The 26533-nt window shown below is 47.5% G+C and overlaps 2 protein-coding genes and 1 long non-coding RNA gene across 3 annotated transcripts; 2 read left to right on the top strand and 1 right to left on the bottom strand.

Annotated features, from left to right (window-relative positions):
- Window positions 1–865: 865 nt before the first annotated feature.
- On the bottom strand, window positions 866–17395 carry mospd2 (motile sperm domain containing 2). The gene is made up of 15 exons (XM_076040286.1): window positions 17255–17395; window positions 17090–17147; window positions 16493–16648; window positions 15560–15646; window positions 15289–15443; window positions 13827–13887; window positions 13702–13740; window positions 13483–13607; window positions 12947–13120; window positions 8063–8181; window positions 3341–3434; window positions 3098–3194; window positions 1995–2115; window positions 1577–1685; window positions 866–1402 (listed from the first exon to the last, which is right to left on the bottom strand). The coding sequence occupies exons 1-15, from the start codon at window positions 17282–17284 to the stop codon at window positions 1250–1252; spliced, it is 1578 nt and encodes a 525-aa protein (XP_075896401.1). The 5' UTR covers window positions 17285–17395; the 3' UTR covers window positions 866–1249.
- On the top strand, window positions 7145–8005 carry LOC142897755 (uncharacterized). The gene is made up of 2 exons (XR_012928489.1): window positions 7145–7327; window positions 7711–8005. It is a non-coding gene; the product is annotated as an uncharacterized LOC142897755 (long non-coding RNA).
- Window positions 17396–17852: 457 nt separating the features above from the next.
- Window positions 17853–23988, top strand: fancb (FA complementation group B). Its single transcript, XM_076040285.1, is given in 9 exon segments — window positions 17853–18080; window positions 18083–18781; window positions 18864–19022; window positions 19108–19194; window positions 19744–19872; window positions 20506–20678; window positions 21497–21924; window positions 22025–22256; window positions 23414–23988. Coding segments are annotated over 9 exon segments (2529 nt in total). The 5' UTR covers window positions 17853–17867; the 3' UTR covers window positions 23823–23988.
- The last annotated feature ends 2545 nt before the right edge of the window (window positions 23989–26533 follow it).

Below are 26533 nucleotides of genomic sequence, written 5' to 3'. Positions count from 1 at the left end.
AGGGTGCCACTCTGCCTTTGCCCTCTAACAGCAGGGAGAGGCTCCAGCAGACCCCCTGCAACCCTGAGCTCGGAAAAAATTGGGTATGGATGTTGGAGGACATCCTCCATCGTATTAGCGTTCAGTGCTCCTGCCTCTTGAACTCCACACACGTCCTGTGGATCAGTCTCCATCGACGTGGATCCAATTTCAAATTTGGGTGAGCTGTTCCTTTAAAGATGCTGAAATAGAGGAAAATCAAGAGGAAAACAGAGGAGGGCGAAAAAGGGGACGCAAACAACTTGTACGATAGAATCTCGGAAGGATTTAGCCAGAAGGTCCTTATGTTTATCATCTGTGCGTGATTACTCGTTATTTGCAGGACTAATTCTTATCGCTTTTGATTGGCGCCACCTACTGCAACATCCGGACGACGGGGTGCCGAACACGCGAGGCGACTGACATCCAACAAAGCAGTCATGCGACGGTTCGCCGGGCTGGTTTTGCTCCGAGCTCGATCTTGTTATAGATATCGGCACTAAGCTACAAGTGGGTTGCGCCACGTCCTTGTGTTGGCGGTAATTGCTCTGGTATTTTTAGCCGGCCCGAGTTGAGGTAATTAAAACAAATAGGAGATAGCGGAGACGGATCTCTGGTGGCTCCTCGGGTTGAGTGTGTGGAGGTTTTCAGAGGGGTCAGACGCTGCCATGTTTTCAATTAGACACCTCCGCACTAATGAGGGGTTTATTAAAGCCGGTTGCAGATTATGCAAAGCAGCCGCGGCCGAGTGACCAAAACACCAGCGGACAAACAAAGTTAACAACGTTTCGCATCTGGGTGACTTGAATATCAATTTTTCTTTTTCAAAAAGAACCAAACAAGATGATAATAATTAACAAAGAGTTTATTTTACATTCAGTTCATGTATACAAAAAAATGTACAGTATAATCAAAAAAATAACTAACATCTTCAATAAATACATGTTAACGTATTTATGATTAAGCTTTAAAAAATAGCAATATTGATTTGATATTCCGTTTAAAAGTGTCTCGTTTACTCTCAAGCACTTGAAAGTACAATCTCCTTCCCTAGCAACTTCACAACTCACACTATGTCTCTAAAAGTTACTTTTTTACCCCCGCCTCCTCGGCAGTGGCCGGTGAGGGTTGGAGGTCAGAGGTCGTGGCGACAGTCCCGCGGCGGCCTCCGCTGGGAGCTGCCTGTGAGTCGATGGTCCGTGGGGGGGCAGGCAGGGGGCGCTGCGGCAGGTCAGGAGGGCTGCTGAGACGTCCTCAGCAGAGAGAGCGACAGCAGGTTGAGCACAGTGAGGAGCAGCACCAGGCCGACCAGGACCTTCTGCACCCACACGCACGTATTGATCTTCTGCTCCAGCCGCGCGTTGGAGGTCATCAACCGCATGAGCTGCGAGAGATAAAAGAATAAACTGGCCGCTGACCTGCTTTATCGGCTTAAACAGCCTTTTAATGGCCGCTAATGGAAAACTGCCGGCGACGGCCGAGATTCTGAAAAGGACCTTGTGAGATCAGCAGAGGTCTCGCAGTAGGGAAATTGTGGAAGCGATGCATCGGGACTCACCACAGTGTTTAATTCCTGCTGGCCGCTGTTGCTGGCCCCCACTTCTAACGGACTCTCCTTCAGGGGACTCACTGTGGGCTTAGCACCCTCCAGAACGTGGCAGCGCAGTCTGAGGCAGAGCAGAGCAGAGCAACCTCATTAGCTCAACAGTCCACAAGCAGTGGCTTTTCTTCCCAGGGAAGTGTGACCGAAATGGTAACGCTATTAGTTCAAATGTTATGCATAAGTCCCTGTGCGGAGGAGCTCTTCTAACAATCACTTGTGTATCCGGGATGTTAATGGACTTCCCAGAAATAAGAAGCGTCCACCTTTTACTTCTTCCGCCAGCTAAGGAGCAGCCGTACCTCAATGTTACCTCCTGACAATAAAGATTAAAAAATGGTGATGATGTGGGACCTTCAGATGGTTTTTTGAATACCTGTGCTCCATGATCTTGGCTTTGGGAACGTCTTTCCAGAACTGCACGAGTTCCTGCGAGCCGGCGTTGTCCATCTCAGCAGCCATGACCAGAAACCTGTCCTGCGGAGACGCCTGAGAGCCTGCGCGTAAACAAATCAATGGAATCGATGAAAAGGCCGAGCCGGCGCCAGAGCGTCTTCACAGAGCGTCGGATCCGAGGTGGACATATCGTTGATTTTCACACAAACCTTTGTCTCTTTCAAAGTGCACTAGCGGTCTAAAGTCTAGGAATTCAATGTCGTTTCTTTCATTGTCGTGACTGTTGACATTGCAGTTTCTCACTGAAGGCATCGAAACTAAAACTACGTATGAACACACGTGGAATTATGTAGGAAACAATAAAAGTGAAAAATAACTCAAACACGTTTTATATTTAAATTCTTCAAAATAGCCACTTTTCATAAAAAACATATTTAGTCAAAAAATGCATGAGAAGGTGGGACCAAACTATCGCCTGTTAGTGTTGATGTAATTGCGAAGCACCTTTGTCTATGAGCTATCAGGGCCTCGTTAGTATTTTTGAAAAAGGAGGGGCTATTATGATGCGACACTGAACCTTTTGGATACAAAATCCATCCTCATTAGCTTGTGTTTTCCTTACTGCGTGTCCTTCGAACCCTTGGCAATCACAATCTCACCCGTACATCGTTGTGTTAAATATCATTTCTTACTGAATGAAAAGATAAACAAGCATCTCTATGGGTGAAGGAGACGGCGGTGGGCTTGAGAGCATCGCTGCCGCCGCCGCTCTCAGCGCAGGTGTATTAAAAGAAGCGCTGACATTCCTCTGAGGTTCACACAACATCACCTCCGGCCTGACATTTAAAAGCTCTGCGAGCAAACAAAATGTTCGACCACCTCGAGCCGTCTTCTGACTCACTCTCTCTCTCGCTCTCTCTTTTTAGCTCTTCTCCTCCTGAAATATACATACGTGCTTCAGGTAAAGAACAAAAAAAAAAAAGCTGAACGCCAGGAGCAGGGGAAAGGGAAACGGCTGAGGGAGCGTCGGGTGCGTTGAGAAGCGAGAGTGGAGCAGAGTGCAGGGCGAGAGTGCGGCAGTACCTCCGTGGAGAGACACCACGATGTCCACCGAGGCTCCGGGTTCGCAGCTGCTGCTGCTGGGCTTCACTCTGTACTTCTCAGGGGCCGTGGTTCGCACCTGTGGAGACCCCACACACACACACACACACACACACACACACTTGATGATGCTATTTTATGCAGACTTGCACACACACACACACACACATTCGCACAGACTCGCACAAGCAATTCCCATATGCCAGGAAGCGTCGTCCCGCTCACCTTGAAGGCCACTTGGTTTTTGGTCACGTTGCTCAGCATGATGAGGCTCTTTTTCTCCACGTCTCCGGAACCGAAGCTGAGCTCCTCCGCAGGGCTGCAGGGGAAGAAAAGAAATAATAATCATGATGATGGAAAAAAAAACTAGCTGTCAAACTGGAGCTGCTTCTCAGACGCGAGTCTGGGTGGTGAGAAAAATACCTGGATTTTAAAAATAACTGTCAAATATGATTCGTCTACAGCGGCAGCTATTGATTATTTTTGCAATCGATTTTTTTTCTCCCCTCAATAAGATTTGACTAAATGATTATTTGGATGTGCAGAAATAGATTGCAAAAATTTGAAAAATGCTTGAAAATTACAAACACCCTGTTCTTCATTTCAGAAGAAGCTTAGACAACAAAAACCGCAGGATGATGCAAATCGTGGAAATTATTTTTCCATTCAGGAAAATTTTAATTGAGTCATTATTTGAATCAATTTGAGTTGATTAATTGATTGTTTCAGCTCTAAAATGAAGTACTCAATTTTTTTTAAAACACTGACACTACACACTGGTGCTGCTGGAAGACTGTTGGAAAAGTTTTTTTTTTTTTTTTTATCATTTAAATATAATCACACTTGCAGGCTGCCGAACAGGTGGAAGATAAACCAGTTTAGACGACGAGACGACTTAACATGCAGATAAGATGTGCAGGATGTGAACCTGCTCACACGTGCACAGCTCCACTTTTATCTCACATGACACATCAGCCTGAGCTGGATGGACTGGATGGTCGTGCAGCTCGCGAGGCAAACGCACAAATTCCACCACCGTCACGGGTTTGTTCTCTCTTCCTTCGTGTTTTCCTCCAAATCAGACTCGACTCCTACACCTGACGCTCTGAGCAGCGATCTCGGGACTTTTGCAGCCGCCGCCAATTACGCGGACGGTGAGCAACTCGTGCGGCCCGCTAACAAATAAAACTCCGCAGTTGAGAACTGACACCGAGTCTCAAGATTCTTCCCGCGCCTTCTCGCCTGCGTAAAACCTCCAGCGCGCCGATTACTCCGACCCCTATGGATCTCCGGTTTGAATGTGAGGAGACGTTGGTTGCGATCCAAGTTCATTCGTGTGCAAGCGAGTGGAATTTAACCGACTTAACAGTTTTGGCAGCGACCAACTTTGCTTGTGAGAAAAAAAAGATTAACATCTTGCAGATTACACCAGAAAAACCGGTTTATTTTCAGCGTCAGCAGAATTGTTTTTCTCTCCCCAGTAGCTGCGTTACCGCAACAACTGCACAAAACCTAAATGTGACAATAAAACACTGGTCATGGAAACAGCTAAACTTTGAAAAACCTCTATGGCTAAAAGGTTTTTTGTCAAGGAAAAACACTTTTTTTTTTGCATTTACACGTCAGCGGACGTGACGTACGGGGTCACGTGACCAGTTCACTTGAAGTGAAAACAGCGCGTTATGTTTGGATGGAGGACTTTTGCAAGTCATCAAAAGAGAAATTTTGTAAATATCACTTTCATTTTGCTAAAAAGCGGTAATGGAAACGCAGCTACGGCGTTCACACGTCACCTTTAGCAGTACGCCGACAGTGACTGTTTACTGTGCTGCAGGCCAGGCTGGAGACCAGGCCGGAGTGTAAACAGATGTCAACGGTGAGTTCAGGACGTGTTCATGTTTAAGGTAGTCGTTGCAATGAGTGTGTTGTTGTTGTTACTGCCACAGACAAATGGCTTCGGATGAGGTCGTGTATTTGATATGAGTATAAACAATCTGACCTTTCCAAAGAGATGAAAAAAACAAACAAAAAAAACCAGCAAGAGAATGGAAACAAAAACAAGAACTATGAAAAGCAAAAAAATTCCAGACTCTTTGAATTGTGTTTGGAGCGGAACATTGGTGCCGATCATGCGGCAAATCCGTGAAACCTGAAGTTAATCGTTGACCTAAAAAAAGAGTCAAGGTTGAAACCTTTTTTTGCTGCGCCACAGTGGAAAAATGAAACGTAAAAAAATCGGGCTATGACGCGATGATCACGGCTCTCCGGGGAACAGTGAGCGCTTGTTGCTGCGAGACGATGACACCCAGTTTGCATGGCAGCGCATAAAGAGACGCTGTCAGCTCAATGCGGCCGCCGCAGCGACACATAAATGTTTTCTCCGTGCCCTCGAGCGCCCTTTCCTCCGGATAAACAGCTGTAGTGTCTCACTGCTCAAGGTCAGACTTCACCATCGGGTGGGTGGAGGGGGGGGGACACCCCGAGGTGAACCTCCCCTCAGTGAGACCTGCTCACCTCCAACAGGTGTCCAATCATTGAGCGTGAAGGCGGTTCCTCGCGGCTCCGGATCGTTTTTGTTTGTTTTTTTATTGGCCGGCATCCATAACGTCAACGACATTGGCGTCAGCGCGGCCTTTGCAAACGACGGCAGCAACAACAAGAGCGACCGGAAGCTCAACGATTCCATGTTTGACGCCGCGTCACCCTGATGAGGGCTCCCGAAGATCCGGCTGATTACTCGCCGATAGGTCTCACTTGAAAATTGATTGGCGGCGTCGCAAATCGCTGCCCGTGCGATTGGATCGATTGAACAGTGAAGGTGCACAACACATCAATAATGACTCGGGGCGTCCGGTCGATGCAGGAAGGGAAAATACGTGTCAATATCATGTAGAAGTCCTTCTCCTCCTCCCCCTCACAAGCTGTTCCTTTGTGTGCAGCTCCTTAAAAAAAAAACACTTGCATGTTTCCACCGGTGCTACTCGGCTCGACTCGGTACGGCTCAGCACGGCTGTGTTTCCACTGCGACCTGGTCCCAGTTTAGCGAGGGCGGAGTTACGGCTGCAAGGCGGAGAAGGACGTTTGTTGTGCCTTCCGGATCCCCGGATTCATAGGATTTACTTTTTGCATTGACCGTGTTTTGTTTGGTTTTTTGCAAGACATTTTAGTAGGGCTAAGAATGATTTTGCTTAATACTGTTGACATGTATCAAAACACTGTCAGAGCAGATAAAATGTAGACGCTGAAACGATCACTTGAGTCTCAGAGTCGTTTATTATAAGACAAGAATAGCTCGTTGTGCATGTAAATACGGCCTCATGCCGCCGCCCTGCGTCTCCTATTTGACCAGAGCTACGAATCAGAGGAAGCTCGAGCTCGAGCAGCCGGGGCTCCTGGCTTCTGATTGGAGCGCCTCCCTTTTGGACGCCTTTTAAACAGGTCCAACCGGACGTCGGGAGAGTCCAACACAAGGCAGAGTGCTGCTGGATGGATTATACAGGCCATCTGGCTTGGGAAGACCTCCTTTGAGGGGGGTGGTGGAGAGGAGTGTTGGGGTTTCACCAAGGAGAGCGTGGAGAGCATGGTGGAGGTGTGGGATGTTCAGCAGGCTGCATCTGCAACCTGATACAGCCAAGGCACCAAGGTCTGCTGCTGCTGCTGCTCATAATGTGCATAATGCAGGAGTCTGTTTGATTAGAAATACAATTGCGCAAAACCTAAATATCGCATTAAAAAAAAACTGCTCATGGAAACACTTGAACTTGGAAAAACCTCTCAAATATGGATAAAAGGTTTTGACGCTTCATGGAAACGTAGTTAATGTCACTGGGAAACATATGGAAGGGGGGGGGGGGGGGGCTCACACACACCCACTTCCTCCCCACTCGTATTGACACTCGGCAGTGGTCGCCAACCTGCAGCGTGTGCTACACTAAAGCCAGTCACGAGTTCCTCTGGAGTGCTTTTTGATTCTGGTTCTTCTTCCTTTTTTTTTTGAAAAAAAAAGAAAAGGGAAACGCCGTCTCTGCTCGGTCGGAACTGCAAACATTGCAGCATCCACACCGAGGTCGCTACGGTTAACAAGCTTGTGGCAGCTTCCTGTTTTGCTCGCGGCTGAACACCACCGAATACTCTCAGACGAAGCTTCTGGAGACGAAGCTTCGGGAGAATAAAGCTTCTGGAGACGAAGTGGCTTCAGCAAAGTTGATCCAGGTGACCTCAAATCATAAAGCACGTCGGCCTTTATGAACTCTTGGCCTCCCAAACCCGGCCAAACACATCCTACATGGACAGCAGCTAAACCAGCCCACTGATTAACATTACATTTTAGAATAATTTGATGTATACGATACATCAACATCAACATCTATATATATGTATATATATATATATATATATATATGTTCATATTGATACACCTCATATACGTATGTGTGTCTTTCTGTGTTTCTCTATTTGAATGATTTCTTTTTATATTTCTCCATATAAAGGCCCAGTTGGTTTTTCCTCTGATTGTACAAGGCGCTTTGAGACGCAGTCGGATGTGATTTCGCTCTGTACAAATGAAAGTTGCTTGATTTCTTTTAACGATACAGCCATGGTTGCTGGTAAGTCAGCCAGCTGAGGCGATTGTGCAGGGAGAAGCAGCTTCCTGTGAACTCACACACCTGAGTTCTAAACATCTCATCCAGCTGTGGAGGTTCAAACCATGGAGCAACATTGCAGAGACGTGAGAATCTCCATCTAACCTCACGACCGCTGGGCGACTGACCGGCCGCTGATTGCATCACTGCGGCCGGCGAGATCGGGGAGATGGAAGACTGCGAGGCGCGCCGTGTATTCTTTACGATGTTTTAAAGAAATAAAATAATAAAGAACAGCGTGATACAACATGAAGTAAACATCCTCGTGAATTATACAGGCTCAGCGTTCTGGCGCTCCACCTACCTGACGTGCAGCAGGGGGCCTTTGAAGGTGGTCTGAGGCTTCCGGACCCCTCGGTGCCTGGCGCTCATGTCGCCCTTATCGCCGTCCTCGGACCGCAAGCTGTCCTCCAGGAAATTCACCTGCGGCGTCGGGAGGGGCACATTGGTTAGGTTGATTAAACAAACAGAGCAGCCATAAAGAGCGGTCACGTGACCCCGTTTGAAAATGATAATGCAATCCTCAAATTGCCAGAATGACACACACACAAGAAAAAACACGTCTCATGTCTGTGGAAAAACAAACCAGGACCCCCAAGGCAGCGCAAGCGGTCAAATTGCTCGCATTAGTTTCACTTGCAGGAAAAACTAGAACAAACTCTGACCCAGATCAGCTGATGCGTCAGAAACTGTGAATTTCCCTTATTGACTGTTTGACATTATCAAAGTGGTTGTGTGGGGGGGTGTGGTAGTGAGTGGGAGGGGTGAGCGGGGGGGGAGTGCTTTGACAGTGTTGGCCAACAGATGCTTGGAACAGCGAGGGAAGCCAAAGCGGTGCTCGGCGAAGGGGAAGTGTGTGGTGGGAGTGTCATGCGGACGACACAATGAAGACACCACGAGACGAATCAGCCGCTGATGAAAACGTTTTGTGTTTATTCATCATTTGAGAAACAGTGAGCTCGACACAATGAGGCGGCGGCGGCGAGCGTGAAATGGCGAGGACAAGGTCAAGACTCGGCAGGTTTGTCTCGGCATACACAACATGTGATCAGAAGTGCAGTGATTGGGAGTGCTTTTGCAAGAAAGCAACCGTTTCACACAATGGAAATCAACAAAGCAGGACATGGATTGAAATGATTTTTTTAAATGATAAAAACAGAATAAAATCACATATATATATATTAAAATATAACACGTCTAACAGTAAACTCCAGCATGATTTTCTACACAATGTGCACAACACTAAACGATCATGGTAGTTATACAATGTCCTTCAATGACAATAAGTGAAATGATCTCTTGATTACAGTTAACGTGTTAAGGCACAATAATAAAACCTTCCAGAGTCACAGATCTGGTAAAAGGTGAATGTTAGAGGCGCCGGTGGCTTTTTCAAGGCACCGTGGTAAAAACATAGTGCTGAGCGTTAACAACTAGTGTATACAAGCGTTATTAAGTTAGTTCATCTGGAGTCTGGAGTGAGCAGATTAAACATGAGCCGACAGCAGCGGGATCGCACGACACTCGGTGGCTGCACGGTGAAATAAGAGCGTTCCAATAAATTCAGTCTTCATGGGAATTTGTGCAAACTTAGGCAACTTTTCATGCCTACATTCCATTAAAAAAAAAAAAACAAAGTCAGAAATGTTGCGGCCGCAGTTTTCCAAAAAGGGTGAGTGTGAAATGTGAAACGGAAGGTCCGAGTTCAGGGCCAAAAAAAGTGCTGGTGATGACCTCAGTCGCCCGGCAGGAAGGGAGTGATGGAGGGAGGGAGTGAGGGAGGTGCGTTCGCAAAGGCCCTGAGTTGTGCAAGGCCGCACCCTGCGTGCAGGACTCTTCCGGGGACTCTGGGCTCCGTGTGTGGGTGCGATCCTACACTGACTTACAACCTCCAGCCCTTGTTTCAAGACAGAGAGAGAGGCAATTAGCTTCCCGGCGGCCCGGAGCGCCGAGGAGCTCAGGTGGCGAGGGAAGGGAGGTGTAGGCGGGTTGGGAGTGGGAGGGCGGGGGAGAGGGAGGGGAGCTGAGGTGAGGTGAGGTGAGGTCTTTTTTTAATTGGAAAAAGCAGCAGAGAGCTTAACACAAACAAAACGAGGACGTCCTCCAGGGACCCAGAGGCAGGTAGGAGATGGAAACAGCGGTTTGACAGTGCAAACTGATACCCACACTCAAACTGATATCCACACTCACTTTCCTCTGCAGGTTCTGGTTGAAATGTCCAACACTCACTTTCACATCTTTGTTTTTCTCCCCAGGGACGACTCATTTTTATTTTTATTCAGAATTTTTCTAGGAATGGGATTCATTTAGAATTTTTTTGTGACCAGCAACAATCCGCACCGCTCACAGGATCCAACTCAACGGCTCACAGAGGAGGAGGAGGACCACTTTGGCTCCCACAGCAGTCCAACCTCTGAACACCGTCCCCTCCCAGTCTGAACATCATTCACTGTGCAGACCTTCGACAGACTGAACGCACAGTGCACTTTGTCACTGGCAGCGGCTAGAATATTTCAACTGCAGCACTTTGCGAATGTTTTATGTTGTCTGATGTTTGTCTCTAATGCTGCTCATTATGCCTTTTAAATTGCCCCTCGGGGACAAATAAAGTGTTTGATTTAATGAATGACTTCTCGCAATTCATTTTCTGATCCGACTCCTCAGCTCTTTACAAAACGTCCTCATTATTTTCTGCCTCGCTGCCTGTTTCGCTTTCACACGCTGTCGACGCAGCCGCGACTTTGCCTTCAACCGCGAAACTGTCGCGCGAGTCATTTTGGTCCGAATCAACCGCCCTCTTCGCCGTCCTTCAACACGTTCCGACACTTGTGAAAACGTGCTCCCCGTGCGTCTCCAAAGAGCGGCTGCTCGACGGGTTGTTCTCGCCAACCGTTCCCTGGAGGCCTGCCCCAAATATTTGGATGTGTAACGAGTCAAGAGGACGGTGTTTCTTTTTTAACCAGTTATTTGGAGGAAGTGTGTGTGTGCGTGTGTGTGCGTGTGTGTGTGTGTGTGTGTGTGTGTGTGTGGGGGGGGGGTTGGTAGCCGGTCGGGAAGAGAACGCCTTCGTGAAATTCTCCCAAGGTTTTTGCTTGTCTCACGATAAGCTCTCGTCGCTCGCGCAAATTCCGGGGAGAGCGTCAGAGCGGCTTTCATGTTTCTATGCAACCGCTAAGAACGTTAAATAACTCCTAAATTGCGCCTGTAGCTTATTACCCGGGCTAACAATTAAGCGATTTGCATATCTTTGTCTCCTAAATCTAAATCTGTTGGGCATGACCGACGGTGGCTCCCGCGAACAATGGGAGTGCTGTGCATTCGTGGGTATTGAGGACTTGCAGGAGCAGATCTGAGCGACACGAGCGAAGCCCTGTTTCCTCACTGGAGGCTCATTTATGTCCGTAGGTTTGGAAGAAAAAAAAAAAAAAAAAGCCAAAGCATTAGGAGTGCTCTTTAGCGCGCCGGCGGCGCTCGCTGCTGTAGCGTTTTTTTAAAAGTAGGTTAAGTCCGACTGCTGCTCGCCAAACAATACGATTTCTGCAAATACATTGTAATAATAAACAGCCAATCCGTAAATAAACAGCTGTGTCCTAAATAAGAGAGGGGCGAGAATTAAAAAACAACACACAACCAAGACTTCAAAAGGCATTTTTCCCTGCGATTACTGCTTTAATGCCCTTCATCCAGTCCCAGGGAGGCTCCTCCACGCGCTGCCATCCAGAACACAAAAAAAAGAGGCAAAATAAGATTATGAGGCAAGAGCGCAGGGCTGCAGTGTGGAGCGGCGCAAAAGGGGAGGTTTTGTGGTGGAAACTGGGTGGCGGGGAGGCGGATGAGGGCTGTGCACACACACCCTGGAGCGTGCGCGTTACTAGAAGCTATTTGGTGGGATTGGATGGGGGAGGAGCTTTAAATCGCCCGACTCTGACAACCTCTGCCGACCACATGGGGAGCCGAGAGGACGAGGGCCGCGCCGAGTCGCTCCGTCGTGCCAGGATTTAGCCGCGTCCGGAGACGGCGGCCGAGTGTCACCTTCACGGAGGAACAATAGCTGCGTTTCCATGACAGTTTTTTGCAAAATAAAAGCAGTATTTCTAAAATCTCGACAAAGTTCAATTGCGATTTGCAGGTTTTTCCACTGAATAGTGTAAAACGCATAAGCCGCAAATCTCATCAAACCTCGTGCCGTGAAACCCCACTTTGAGGAGGAGGGAGCGGCCATTTCAGTTTTCCATGTTGTTTGCTGTGAAGAAAGGTTGTGATATATATTTCCCTTTGATTACTTGTAAAAAATAATCCGGCTCCTCCTCCATCCAAACATAACGCGCCACTTGAAGCGAACTGGTCACGTGACCCCGTACGTAAGGTACGCTGCATAGAAATGCAAAAAAAAGTGTTTCCATGACAACATGCCTCCACATGGATACGTCTGAAAAACCACCTCATGAGAGTGTCAACACCTTTTAGCCATGTTGGAGAGGTTTTTCCAAGCTAGTTTGTTTTTTTTTTGTTGTTTTTTTTTGTTTTTTTTTTGCCCCTTGGATCTGCAAAAGCCATCTGATTGCGCTCTGTAATCTCGGTGTTCTGCTGAGAGGCGGCGAGCGAATGAGGAAGCGGGAGGAATTTCCCATCACAGGGCCTCTAGTCAGGTGAGTCCATCATGGTCACGTGCACGTGCAACAGTAGAAATCAGTCAGCCCGCCACGTGCTCATTAGGATTTAGATCAGCAAATCTGGGCCTCGTGCAGCACTAAAAAAAGGAGGAAAAAAAGAAAAAAGAAATCTTGCTATTTAAAGTAGGGTAAAAACCAACTTCCTCTTCGCTCAGGAATATCTGTGAAACCATCCGTCTGTGGACCAAACACATGGTGTCAGGACAATGGACAGGAAGGGCTCTGCTCTTTGCTCCAGATTATCCATAAAGAGTCGACTTCCTGCTGGGTTGAGCCACGCATGGAGCAAAAGCATTTTTCTCTCTCCTGCCGTGTTTTTCGAACCCACCCCGTTATGATTCAGTCTCGGAATAAAGGTTTCATGGCTTTCTTTCATCCTCTCCACAACCAACCAGCTCGACCCGCTGCTGGCAAGGAGGGGCCCGGTGAGGCGACGTGTTTATCTGGTTTGACTGTGAGATTTTTTTTTTTTATTTTTTTAAAAGAACCTGTGATAATCCTGAAAGAGAGCGTACCTTTTTGGGCTTGACTGCCACCTCGGAGTTGAAGCTGGACTCCAGCGCATCTTTCACTTCCGATTCGCCGTCCTTGCTCTCCACCTCGTCCTCGCTGACGATGGGCCCGTTGTCGCAGATGGGCGTCTGGAAGTCGTCGTCCGGAAGCGGAGGGTAGCTGTATTTGAACGGGTCCTGCGACAGGGGCCAGATAAAGGGTGATGGTTGTAAAAGCGTCGGTTCGGATGAAGGAAGTCGTTCTGCGAGCGTGTGATAATGAGAGCAAACAAGGGCAACGCGGTTCATCGTTTCTGCCGCGATGCAAATTTCCTGCCTGCAATAATCCAGCAGCGGCAGTGACATCGTGGCAAGGAGCCCAAACGTGTTGCTAGGCTGTAACATTTTAGTCTGGATCACACACACACACACACACACACACACACACACACACACACACACACACACACACACACACACACACACACACACACACACACACACACACACACACACACACACACACACACACACACACACAAAAAGGCACATCAACCCACCGTTCCTCCCAAATGTGGCGGCAGGTACTCCGGGTTGATAAAATTCTGGACCTCAGATTTGGAGGCAAACCTGAGCTTGCTGATAGCTTCAGGGCCCAGCCACGACTTTATGATCTTCCACGCGGCTGTGGCACAGGAATCAAACAACAAAGGTGTCACATCTGTATTTTTTGCAGACATAAAAGGTGAAACGCAGAGTGAAGACGGTCTCATTCTCACCAGTCATCATCCAAGGCATATCCACGATAATCATTTTGGCTGAAACGACACAGAAAAGGCAAACCTTCCGTCACGGCGAGTCAGCGGATGAGGTTTCACGTTTTGAAAGGGCTGCTTTGACTTACATAAAAACTTTGGATAGTACACTTTGAAGCAGTTGATGACATACTTGACAAACTCCATGTCCTAAAAACACACAGTGGGAGGAGGAATCAAGAAAACGTACAGTGACAAACAATCAAAGAAGTGTGGGAGATGCCTCAGATGATGAGATCTGCGACGAGGAGGATGTTTGTTCACATTTCACCAAAACTTACATCTACAGTGACCTACTTAGAGGAAAATGAAAACTCATTACTGGCTCTCTGGAGTGAGTCAACTCCAAATCCCTCTCATATGATGTGTCAGAGGAAAAAACCAGAGGAGCTTGTTCACACGTGATTTATATTTATTATTTATTTATATTTAAAAAGACTTCAATCATCTTGTTCTCACTTGAAATGCAAAAGGCAGGCCAGCACGATCGATTATAAAAATGGATAAATAAAAACCTCTTAATATTACGGGGAAACAGTACATGGCTATTTGTGACCTCATGAAGGGCACCTCCTGATGACTGGCGCCAGCAAAATAAGTCTGGACTTTTCTAATTTTGTGTAAAACGGAATTGTAGCACTCTAATAAACCAACAGCAAGAGGGGTGCCGCCTCCAAACTGCTCTGACATCTTATTTATTTACCTAAAAGAACAAAAAAACAAAACAAAACAACTGCTTAGTGTATTTTGCGCTACAAACCATCGCCATGGCTCGCCCATTACAACTGCGGTGGACCATTTCAATTGTATAAATAATGAATGCTAATCAAGTGGATGCTATTTAAATGTGTGTAACGGTAAACACGGCGGCGAGACAAACAGTCGATGCGTCAGTAAATAGAGCCCTGCTCCCCTGCCAGGGCCACGTAATTGGCTGGAGGCCTCATTGCTATGCAGCAGACTCCCACCCGCGGCCTTAATGAGATCAAACCGGCTCCCTTTGCTCCGGCCTCTGCTGTGATTCGACAATGATGCTGCCTCTCGAGATGCAATTCTACACTGCCGCTCCTTGAGATGTGGCTCTAAACGAGCAGCGGTGTTTTTCTGTGGCTCCTTCACGTCCTTTTTTTTTGTTGTTGTCCTGCTGTATTTGTATTTGAGTGTTTTTCTCCGGCAGAGCTACCGGGCCGAGAAATACAACCACTGATGGTTCCATCACCGAGCCAACGCCTGCAGCACAGTGGCTCTTCAGGATTAGACGGTCCACTCAAACTGACCGACGGGATTTAAAGGCTGCTCTAATCTACAGAATGTAAAGCCGGCGGAGAGAATCAGTCACTGTCAGAGCGCAATTTGAATGCACAGACGTGTGAAGGGTCAAAAACTTAAATGACTATGAGAGCAAAAAGAAAAAGAAAATGTCTCAACCGAATGAGTTCAAAGCAAACTGTGGAACAGGAACATAGAAAAAAAATAACACTTCAGTAAAGTACGGCAAACAGTGACAACAACAAAAGTATTATTTTGTGAAGACTATCACGGTGGACTTACGATGTTGCCGAGGCCAGAGTCTGTCATGTCAAATATCACAGTGAGGGGCATCCCAGGTTCCTTCTTAGCATAGCGCTCCAGCCAGAAGGCCACGTACTTCTTCTTGTCCAGTATTGTTTTTGCATCTTTAACGTGAAGTTTGACCTTAAACCAGACTGTTGATGACAAACAGGGATATCAAATGAGCGGCTAAGGTGCCGCTTGTTTTGACTATTGACGTGAAATAAACTTGTTTCCGGAGGAGATTCTGAGAGAGCGCTTGGTTACATACAGAGCTTGTTGCCCTCCTTGTCGTAGCCATGGAGGTAGACAGCGCCAGTCTCAAACATCCATTTGGGTATTACGCTCTCGGTGAGATCTGAAAGTTTCAGGCAGACGCGAGTTACACGTTTAGCAATGTTCCGCTCAGAAACACTTTCACTGTTCTTTAATCATGCCATGGCTACGTGGTTAGGACACCCAGTTCTGCTCCTGAGTCATCACAAGTGCAAACATGGTTACAAAAGGTCTTTGGGAACCAAATTACAAGAAGTGAATCCACTGTTGTATTTTCCAGTCATTTTAAAAGAAAATCTCTTTTTAATGCAACTGCGTGACGTCCTTGTGGGATTTTTTTTTTCCATGTTTCCAATTTCAATACACAATTTATCAGAAACCTCGGTCATCAAACAAGGTTGAAAAATAACATGGAAAGTCGGACACAAATGCATTTTAACAAATCAAATTTTGCAAAGGCAACTGTGTGACCAACAAAATTAGCTGGATACAAGACAAACACACGGCAATGTGTAATTCCTCAGAGAGCAGAGACAGTGGGGATTGTTCTCAGGGGACGCAGATGCACGGAGATGCGGTGCTGCGCACACAATCGAGACTCTGTCTGGGTTCAACCCAGAGCAGCTCCAAAGACAACCACTGATCTGTGTTGCAAGCACCTAAATATGGCAATGTCAACATTTGTGACACGGTAGATTGGATTTTGAACTTTAAACATGAAAGATTTGCCTGATAAATTATGTCACCAACTCTTGGATGCAAAAGTTCTATCTCATAAAAGTGCTGTTTCTGCTCTGCGTTTTTGGTTACCAGCCATGCGCATAACTAAAGTCCATGGAAAGAATGGGTAAAATTGATGAGTAATTAAACGGGAGTCAAATTAGACACAAACCAATGACAAATCATTCAGCACAATTTAGAGTCGTACCATTGAGCCCAAACTCTTTTCTCCACTGAAGACTTTCATCAATCATTTTCAGGGCTTCGTCCACAACATATATTCTCCACGTCAGGTAACCTTCCATCAGGGCATCGTCATTCTGAAGCCTTTCCACGTCCCTGGAGTCATATTTGTCTGGAGAGTCTGTAACCATTTAAAACAAGAACAACAAACACAAAACAAGATTTTTAAAAACAAAAAAACACAAAACAAGATAAAAAAATAAAAACACATAAAGAAGTTTTCAAAGATTTCCCTGTGCAATTCAACTTGCAGTCTGACTTGACTTCCCAGGTCAGTGTGGTGCTACCATTACGGTATCGATGACCACAGTGGCCTGAGAAGCTAAAGTCCACCTGCAGGCCAACACACCGTAACAACCATGGTGTCTTCACGGCGCTACCGTTAGCAAGTTAACTGCTGGAGCTTAACTGTTCAAAACATTTAAGCTTTGATGACGCTGTCACCAGCATGACAACGTGTGTATTTCAATGACAAACCGCAACTGAAGCAAAACTTAACAACACATTAGCGAAAAAAATATGCGAGTGGTTGGTTGGACGGTTAATCCATGAACAGTGTTACCTTGCAGGTACTCATTCTTAAATCTCTGTCTCGTCTCCTCAATTTTCTTCGCAAGTTCCTGGCAGGGGGGGGAGAAAAAAAAGAGTTCGTTACACACGTCATTAGTCTGCTGAACGTTAATTTTGAATAGGTGTTACAAGGCGTCCTAAAGAGCAGTCGCGATACCTGCTCCCCGGGTATCTCCACTTCTGCCATGTTCAACTGTCTCCGAGTTTTCCTTCCCGACAGTAGTTCGCCGACTGGCTAGCTCCGTGAGCTAAGCGTCTAGCAGAAGGAATCAGTGCCGACTGTGCAACTGACGCCCCGTCGTTGCCATTTTGGCTCCGGCTAGTAGCCACTCCTCTCTCGCTTGTTTTCGATTCCGGAAAGAAAGGGAGTAGGAGTGTTGCGACGCGTGTGCAAGGCTAAGGGCGTTTATCCAACAACACGCACACGGACCCCATCCAAAACAACAGCTGTGTGCTTAAATTAGGAACGTCGTCAACTCACCGCTGTGTTCACTAAGTCGCACCCACAATGCACTTGGGTTGTGTGACAGGAAGCGAGCGAGAGTTGCGGCGAGTTGGCGCGGCGCTTCGAAACGTTCAGTCCCGCTTAAGTGACCCGATAAAGTAGGTTTGGTCTTTTAGGTTTTATTTTAAACCTCCGACAACACACGCGACACTATTATCTTAAAAGTGAGCCGCCACGGCTGCTCTAATGTGGCTCGGTCTCTCGCACAAAAAAGGAACTCGGGACTTGAATGCGTTTAGGAACAGCTTGCGCGTGACGAGAAGGCATGTCTCAGAGTCAGAGCCCGCAACATCTGCTCTCCTTCGCCGGGAACGTGCTTGTACTCAACAGTCATCGAGCGACTGCCAGGAAAGACGCTCCACGAACTCCCTGGTCGCTCCTGTTCAGCACACACGCGTTTAACCGGGAGGAGAACGCGTTCCTGAAGGCGTCCGATGGGGCGGCTGTCATCGGCGGAGTTACCACGTCATCACACGTGACGTCATCAAATGTGAACGCGCCCTGAACGTGCGGGGGAGAGCCGCGGCGCCGTGCGTCCTGGTGTCCCAGCGGAGCGACAAAGGCAAGAGCGTCAAGTACAGCCTCCACGCGCTGAGCTGCTCCTCCAACTCGCTGGAGCCCTGCCTTGAGTTTAAACTCCCCAGCCAAATAACCGAGGATGTGTCCATCCTCCGGGGCCCCACAGTGCTGTGGAGCCACGCTGGCAGCGTCTTCTATAAATCTCTGCACACCACAGAGGTGAGACAGATGCCCATCCAGTTGTCCCAGGTCATTGTCGGGGAGCTTCCTCGCCACAAGGACCACGTGTTCGTCCTGGGCCTGCAAGAGGGTCCGAACAGCCAGGGTCAGACTGTGGGATGCTTCGTGGAGAGCGGGCAGGTGTTCGATGGGGACGCCGTCCTGCCTCATCCCTACATCAGCATCACTCGGTGCATCTCGGTGCTCTCAGCTGAGAGGGCAGAGGATGACGGCAGGCTGCTGGGATGCACCCTGGTCGCAGCCACGTCCCACCAGCAGCTGGTTCACTTGGAGGACGGCGTCGTGAGAGGCACCTGCCAGCTGCCCTTCGACGATCAGCCTGAGAGCATCCACACGGTCGACACAGGGAGACACGGCCGCCTGCTGGTCGTGTCCTCTCAGTGGGGCCACGTGTGCGCCATATGGACCGAGTCCTTAAAGGTATGCGAGAGTCTTCCGCAGCACTTTGCTGGCCCTGGGTGTCCTGTGTTTTGAAACCTGCTGTGTGGCTCTTCTTGCTCAGCTGGCCTCCCAGTGGTCGGACGTCGGCTCGGTCCACGTGGACGACTTCCTGGGCTGCGGGTCGGACCAGATGCTGCTGGTTTTTAAGGATGACGGTAAAGCGAGCAGGAGGCCTCTGGAGAGGTTCCTCCTCACTGACCTCTGCGGCATTTCATACGCTGTAAGGCCAGTTTTTTTTTTTTTATTTCATTTAGCTGTAATCCACATGATGGAGAGCGATGACCAATGTATGATGCATGTCTCAGCGTTGTCAGGCAGACGATGAAGCCCCACATCCTCCACTTCAAGAGAACTACCTCCTCACCCTTCAAGCATTAGAGTCCCGGCTGCAGGTCAGTGTTCGTCATATAAATTCACTGTCATTGTTTTTGTAAAAATATGATAGAATTTCCTACGTTATATTAATAATAATAATACCCTCACTAACAAGTCCGCAGCTTAATCCAACAGTGTCTGTATATTCTTCTCTGTCACCTTTTCTCATTTTTTCTTCTTGACAAAAAATGACAAAAATGCTCCCACACGTCAGATTTAGTATTTTGCTGGAGAATCTGCAGAGTTACCGACTCTGTCAATCGGATTTCCCCCGACACTTGTGGCGCCTGCCAAGTACTTACCAGATGCTGTCTAGATCTGAGAAGGGAGGATTGTAAATGTCACTTCCTTCTGTTCTTTGCTTAACGACTTAGAAGTTACACATTTGCCCAGAATGTCTCGCCTCTTAAAACGAGACATTCTTTATATTGCGATTCCAGGATAATTACGCTGCTGTTGCACACCGTGTACACATGTATACGACGGCACTGCGCCTGCTGTAATAAGCAGAAGTGGTGCCGTGGCCTGTTTTCTGATATGATAATTTAAGATAATCTCTCCCTCAGAGCGGACTGAGCGTCCTCCAGGATCTTCAGAGGGAATCCAGAGTGAAGCAAAGAGTCGTGCAGCAGTCGGTCCAGAGGCTCGTTGACGTGCTGTCGGGAAGAGAAGCAGCTCTGTCTCACCCTGAGCAGGTATGCTCATGAAAAACCCTCCTTCATATTACAAATACTTTCAGAACTTTGTAATGTCTATCGTTTTCACTGGACTTTTTTTTGGGGTCTGTTGCACCTCCGGCCGTTAGCAGACAAATTTTGGCTCCAGTGCTCGTCACTCAAAGTGATCGGTTGTCATGAAAAATGGCAGCTGACATGAGGAAGACGCTCTCAGAGCTCCAGATGCTGCTGGCGTTGAAGTATCAAGAGGAAATATAGGAACTTAGAATCTGTCTGTTTACTTTGTTCTGATCTGAGTTGTTTTTTGTTTGTTTTTTTGTCTTGAAAATGTTTTTGCTTGTTTTTGTTTCCATGTCCACCGAGAGCCTCCAACTAATGGCCCCTTGATGAGACAACCGGCAATTATTCAAGACAAGGAAAATTGTAGATTCTAGACATAATTACAGAAAAAAAATCCCGGCCTGAGCAGCTGTTTTTTTGTTCTCTTTTTCTTTTCTTTTTTTTTCTTTCTTCTTTTTGAGTTTCTGGCCATGTTCAGGTAATGGAGCTGTGCCTCAAATGGAAACGTCTGACGTGGGCTGCTGCTGCAGCTGTCACTGCTGTCACACACGCGTCACCTCTGATTACAGTCTTTACCACTTCCCCGTGCAGGAAGGCCTTGTCGCTCTCTGGGATGATGCGGATGAATCGACGCAGGGCTCGTCTGACGGCAGGACGCCAGACGAGCCAGCGGCGTCTTCAAAACCCCTCATCGACAAGCTGTGGCGTCGCGTCGCCGACAACCAACTGGTCATCGGAGTGATGCTAACCACCGACAAGTCCGTGTAATCACCCTCTCCGTCCCTCTGACTGAGGCAAATTTGTGTGTGTGTGTGCGCACACACTTTCAAAATATGTCCCACTAATTAGCTTCTCTGTGGAGTGGAGCCCTTCTCTGAAACTGTCAAATATCATCTCAAAGTTTTAACAAGTCCGTCGTCACTCTCAAGCAGTATAAACAGTTAGAATTTCTATTGTCACTGTAAAATTTTCCCCACTCTGTGACTGCCACTGATGCTTTGAAGTATTTTGATATTGATATCACTTTTCTTTGTGTGTGATGTCACAAAGGGTGATGATGCCTCTCCCAGGTGTGGGGCAACACCTTGTAATACGCCTAAACATGTGGAAGATCCAACAGCATCTCAATTTTAGCAGGAAACCAGAGGCCAAAAATGCAGCTTTCCAGAGATTTTTATGATAATAGCAAATTTTGGGGATGCTACGCCACTTGAATAAATGCAACTTCCGAATTTGTGGACAGACAAAACGGTAAATAATTAAGAATAAAGGGCTCGTTAGTGTCTTTGAGCACCAGCTGATTAAATGTGCAGGTGCTGGTAATTCCCTCTGCTGTTCCTTCTAGCTGACGACATTGTTTGAGTGAAGCTGCTTGGGCCTGGAAAAGGCCAAATGTTGCCGGTTTTGGTCGCTGCACTTTGTCCGGCTGATTTAATTTCACCACCTCTGAGATATTGGTGTTATAAATGCCTTCTCCAGCCTTCACACACAAACACTTCATATATATATATTTTTTATATCCGATTCCCTTACTGCTCGCGTGATATCTGATTGTTGGTGATGTGTTATTTTCTCGTTCCAGACCAGTGGCCAGCGCGAGCTTATCCGTCCTGACAGAGACGGGCCAGAGCTCAACGCCGGCAGTCATCCAGACCCAGAGCCAAGTGTTCTGGCTCCCTGCACCCTGCTCTTCCTCCTCCTCCTTGTCCTCCTCCTCCTCCTCCTCCTACACTCCTGCCGCCACATTGCCAGAGCCTGCAGCGAAGAGGAGCAGGCAGAGCGCTGATCTCAACGCGTGCCGACTGGCTGTGACTGCTGCAACCAGGCTGACACCTCTGTTGAACTCCGGCTGTGTCAAGTGCTCCGTCACGCTCCATTACGTCCAGAAACAAGATGCTCTCGCCCCCGCGAGCCGCTCAATAATGTCCGTCCTGCACTGCGGTGAAATAATTTTGGACATCCGTAATGACCTCCAGACACAGCTGTTAAAAAATCCCGAACTCACAACTGGTAAAAACCAACAAACAAACAAACCGATAATTTTCATGATTTGAAATTTTGCGTCATCACGCTTTCCATGCTCAGTATTTTGTTGTTTTTTTGTGTCCAGACGAGGCCACAGAGGACCTGCTGAGTCTGATGACGCTGCTGGACCACTGGGTGCTGGACATCAACTCCCCAGATTACAGCCTGGGTGACGTGGAGGGCTGGATTGGTAGAAGAGCAGGATGTAAGAAGACGGGAGCGAGTCGTCACTACGTGTCATCAGGACCTTCTGCGCCCGTGCTGCTGCACTGGCATCAGATCACCGCTTTCCAGGGACAACTGTCCATCCACGCCAGGTGCATTACTCTAACTTTGCAAACAAAACAAAAATTCAGTATATTTAGCCCTATGTTTATAGCTGCCTGTGATAACTTTTTGATTTTATCTTATTGCTGACACTGATCCTGTGGTTTAGCTTCCATATGTTTGGAAGTGGATGAAAACAAGGGCATTCTATGGTGGTTGTCACTAAGGTGTGATGCCTCTAATCTGGCGGTTGTATCGCTGCCCTTTCTGACATCACAAAGAGCTGATTTCCAGAGCTGTGTCTTTAGGGCGGACCTGCTCTCCAATGTGGAGAAAGCAAAAATAAATAACTGATGGACTTTTCTTCAATCTGTGTAGTTTACTGACAGGTGACAGACATGTTGTTATGAGACCCTGATGAAATGAATTTTTTGAACTTTTAGTCTGCAGAGTTTTCTAGAACTTGAAGCATACTTATGGATTTCTGTTCAGAGAGAGAGAGAAATGCATATGCACTGCTAATGGGATGCTGCTTGAAAGGAACATTTATCGCTGCTTTGATGGTAACGTCAGATAAGTACACACTCGGAATGGTCGGATGTAGAAAATGTAGAAATTCTGATACGTTGGGCGGTGATGTAACTGCCTTGCTCAGTCTGTTCCTTCAGGGACTCGCTTGAACTATTCAGTTATATTTAAAAGAACAAAGGGAGGTGGCTCCACAAGTCGAAGTGGGTGCAGCTGCTCAATTTATATTAATGTAGTCATTGTCAGCGAGGCTTTGAAGTTAACTGGGAAGCATGTTGGCATGATATTTCACTGAATATCAAAGTGATTTGGATTATATAACAAGTGGCGGACTTAAAAATGACAAATCCTGCAGCGGGGCGACTGTGGGCAGGTGGGTGTGAAAGCTGCCGAAGTGACGGGAGTGGTGAAAGAAGACGCTGGAAGAAACACAAGTCAATGACCCGACCTCAGATTTGAAGGCGTTGGCGCTCACTTTGCAGGTGTCTTACCAGCAGTGTGCGTCTCTTGCCCGTCGGTGAAATTACAAAAGTCCATCTAAAGCTTCTTTTGCCTGCTCCGTTTTTCAGAAAATGAGTGCTAAAACGTAAGATTCCGAAAAATCTGCCGTTTGTGATGTCACAAGAAACAATTATTTAGGCTGGTGGCCACGCCCACTCTGTCTGCTTTTCATTCACAGCTACTTACAGCTGCTCCAGTTCCTGGACTCCTTCCTGGCTTTCCTCCCCGTCTCCTGCTCAGTCCAGCCCGTCAAGTGTGAAAGGGGGCCGGGGGCGACGCAGAGTTTGTCCTCTGCGCTGGAGAAGGAGGCCCTGAGCCTCAGAGACGCCGCGTCATCGCTGCTGTCCGAGGAAGAGGAGAAGAAGAGGAAGAGCCCCGGGCACCAGGAGACCCCTGGGCAAACTGCTGCAGAGGGGCTCCAGAGGTGCAGAGAGGGGTGGCAGCTGGACGTTGACAGGAGCAAAATGAGGCTGAGCCCCCTGGTGGACGTGGATGGGTACCGTCGGCTGACCCGGCACCTGCTGGAGGTCCAGTTGGAAGTGGATTTGGCAGCTCTTTCACACGCGCAGAGAACTTTGCTCAGTTAAAATGCTGGCTCATCTGTTGCAGAAGGAGAGAAGTTTCCTGGTTACAAAAACTGTCAATGGGCCAAAAAAACTCAACTCAGCTGAAAAAACTTAAACTATATCTCAAGTATAATCACTAAAAACCTCAAAATTCCAAACGTGTATTAAAGCCTGGACTGAGCCCCCAGTGTTTGTGCCTTTCTTCAGTGTGTTGAAGTGTGTTTTGGTCTGCGTGCATGTGTGTGTGTGTGTGTTTCCTCCCTCCCAGAAAACCTCTTGAGTTGTTTTTGTTGTTTTCATCTGCCTGGCACCACAGCCTGTTTCCAGTGGATCACCTACTTGGTTTCACCTCCTCAGTCCCACGCTGATGACACTGGCCGCTTTCTGATTCTCCAGTTAGGGTACCTTCAGACGCTCAAGTGTAAATAAGGAAAGGAAGAAAAAAAAAAAAAAGCCCCTCAATATGTGCAGTTGCCTTTTTGCCGCTCGGCGGGAGACGGAAGACCACTTTGATCCCCTGTGAGTGCGAAGCGTTCTGTGTTCTAAGCGAAGACAACGGGTGAAGGCAGGGCGCCCGCGCTTATGGATCTGTGAAGTGGCTGAAAGTTGACGGAGAGCTTTTAGTAGCACTTTGCTCTCACGCTTCACTTACCTTCGTACGGAGTGATGTGAAACACCTTGAAATGTTCTCTCTTTTTTTTTTTTCTTTTGGACCCTGCACAGGGTTGTTGGCGAATGTGCAGCTCCTCCACCAGCAGCAACTTTTAAGTGATCTCAGCTTCTCCTGACCTGGCACAACTGTGGCAAACCCTCAGCTTCTGTTCGATTGTGTGCACATTCTGTTGCATCATTAGCTTTCCAATGTGTTGCCTTGTATGGCGACGAGACACAAGGCCAGTATGGAAAGTAGGAATAAAGCCCATGTTTTCAACACCCTGCCGACCTCAACTCACCCGGTCCCTGCGCGGCAAATAACACAGGAGAGTGAATAACACCTGGGGGAAAAAAAGACTCAATTTTATCGGCCTCCCCTTTAAGCTTTGACTGCCAGCCGTGGTAAAATATAGTGTTTGTCACTCCGTTATTGCCCGTCGGCTCCGAGCGCTATCAAAGGAAGACGGCGAAACCGCTAAAGTTATGTTGGGTGAAGTGGGAAGCTTATTCAAAGTGTTGTTTGTTTGAAAAAAAGAAACAGCCAACTTTAATTTGTTGGTCGATTAGCGCTTTAGTCTATCAAAAAGTAATAATTTCATCATAGCGAGAGTTTATTTTTAGACGGATCGCTCCTTTAAATGGTCTATTTAAGATTCTGAGCCACAGTTAACCCTCTTTTTCTTTCCACATGGCCCGCAGGTTTTCACCCCTTAATAGTGTCAGGCCGTGACGCCCGTCTCGTATCGAGTGAGCCGGTCTGGCCTCGCTGCCCTGCAGGTATTGATCCCAAGTCAGAGGCTTTCCTCGTCCCCTGGACCCTTCATGTCTGCGGGCGAACCCGGGCAGAGGGGCTTATCGATTACACCTCGGCGCGGCCAGATGCAGAGTGACTGCGTTTATACACCACGGTGGTTCTTCTGCACGCCAGCTGGCTCAACGTGAGGCGTTACGAGTTAAGAACAGGAACAGCCGGGACGATAATTTATCAATCATCAGTGAAAGAGTGTATAGATTTTTAATCAGCTGATGAGAGTCGGCTCACGCACGGTGGAAATTTATAGTCGATGAGACGAAAATCGGATTTGTGTTCCGGAGCCGCGGCGCTGCGTCGGCCAAGGTAGTTTTCAACATGTCGCCAGTTGACGCAAGTGTGGCGTCAGCCTGATGTCACCGCCGTTGCCACAGATGAAAACAAAGGTAAATCCCAGAGTTTCAACCACACATCCAAAAACTACAACTGGTGGTTTAAAGACAATAAATATCAAAAATCGTAGGACTTGGGCTTATTTATTTTTAGCGACGAAAGCCAAAAAGAAAAACCTCTCCCCCAATTGTTTTGACCAGACGATTAGCAAGATCTTAAAAAGCAGTAAGTTGCGTCCGGCCCTTATCACTCAGCTGCACACTTGTGTTAATCCCTCAGGGTTAATAACGCAGCGCAAATGGGTCTGGGTAATTTAAGATTTCGCTGCCCAGCGCTGATGTCAATTCAACGCGGGTTTCTTAACCAGGGTCGGCTTATTTCTCACCCAGCCCCCCACCACATCGTTTGGCAGAAGAAGGTTTTTTTTTTTTTTTATTCCAGCGCATTATTGTTTTCCTCATTTTTTTTTTAACCTTCTCATTTTTCAAATGTCTGAAGAAATGAGTGCAGCCAGTCCTCAGGTGAACTTAATTCCAACCAGCTCGCAGGTGCTCTTGCCAACCAACCCTGTGTCACTGGAAGTCAAATATACCACTCAGCTCTTTTTGTGACACACATACATAGACGTGTTCGCTTTGCTCTCTTAAAATACCTCCCACCATGAAAGCATAATCCCCTGTGAAAAGCAGAATTTCTTGCCTTCTATTATTACTTTAGAAAACAGTAATTGAGCATCGTACTATTTATATTCAGGCACACGAGACACTTCTGGCTGTCTCGCAAAGGCGTTCTTAATTTCCTGCCACCACCATCCCGCCTCCTCCATCGCTGTGCAGTTACCATGGCAACCCCGATTCCTCGCCTCTCTCCCCCTCAGACCTCATAAAACAGCCCCCTTCCCATCCAAAAAAAAACAACCCTTAATGAATGTTTC

Source organism: Nelusetta ayraudi, unplaced genomic scaffold (assembly GCF_046127955.1).
Source record: "Nelusetta ayraudi isolate G7.1 ecotype Tasmania unplaced genomic scaffold, CSIRO-AGI_Nayr_v1 ptg000060l, whole genome shotgun sequence".
In the NCBI taxonomy this organism is placed as follows: Eukaryota; Metazoa; Chordata; class Actinopteri; order Tetraodontiformes; family Monacanthidae; genus Nelusetta; species Nelusetta ayraudi.
This window is presented reverse-complemented; position numbering and strand designations above follow the sequence as displayed.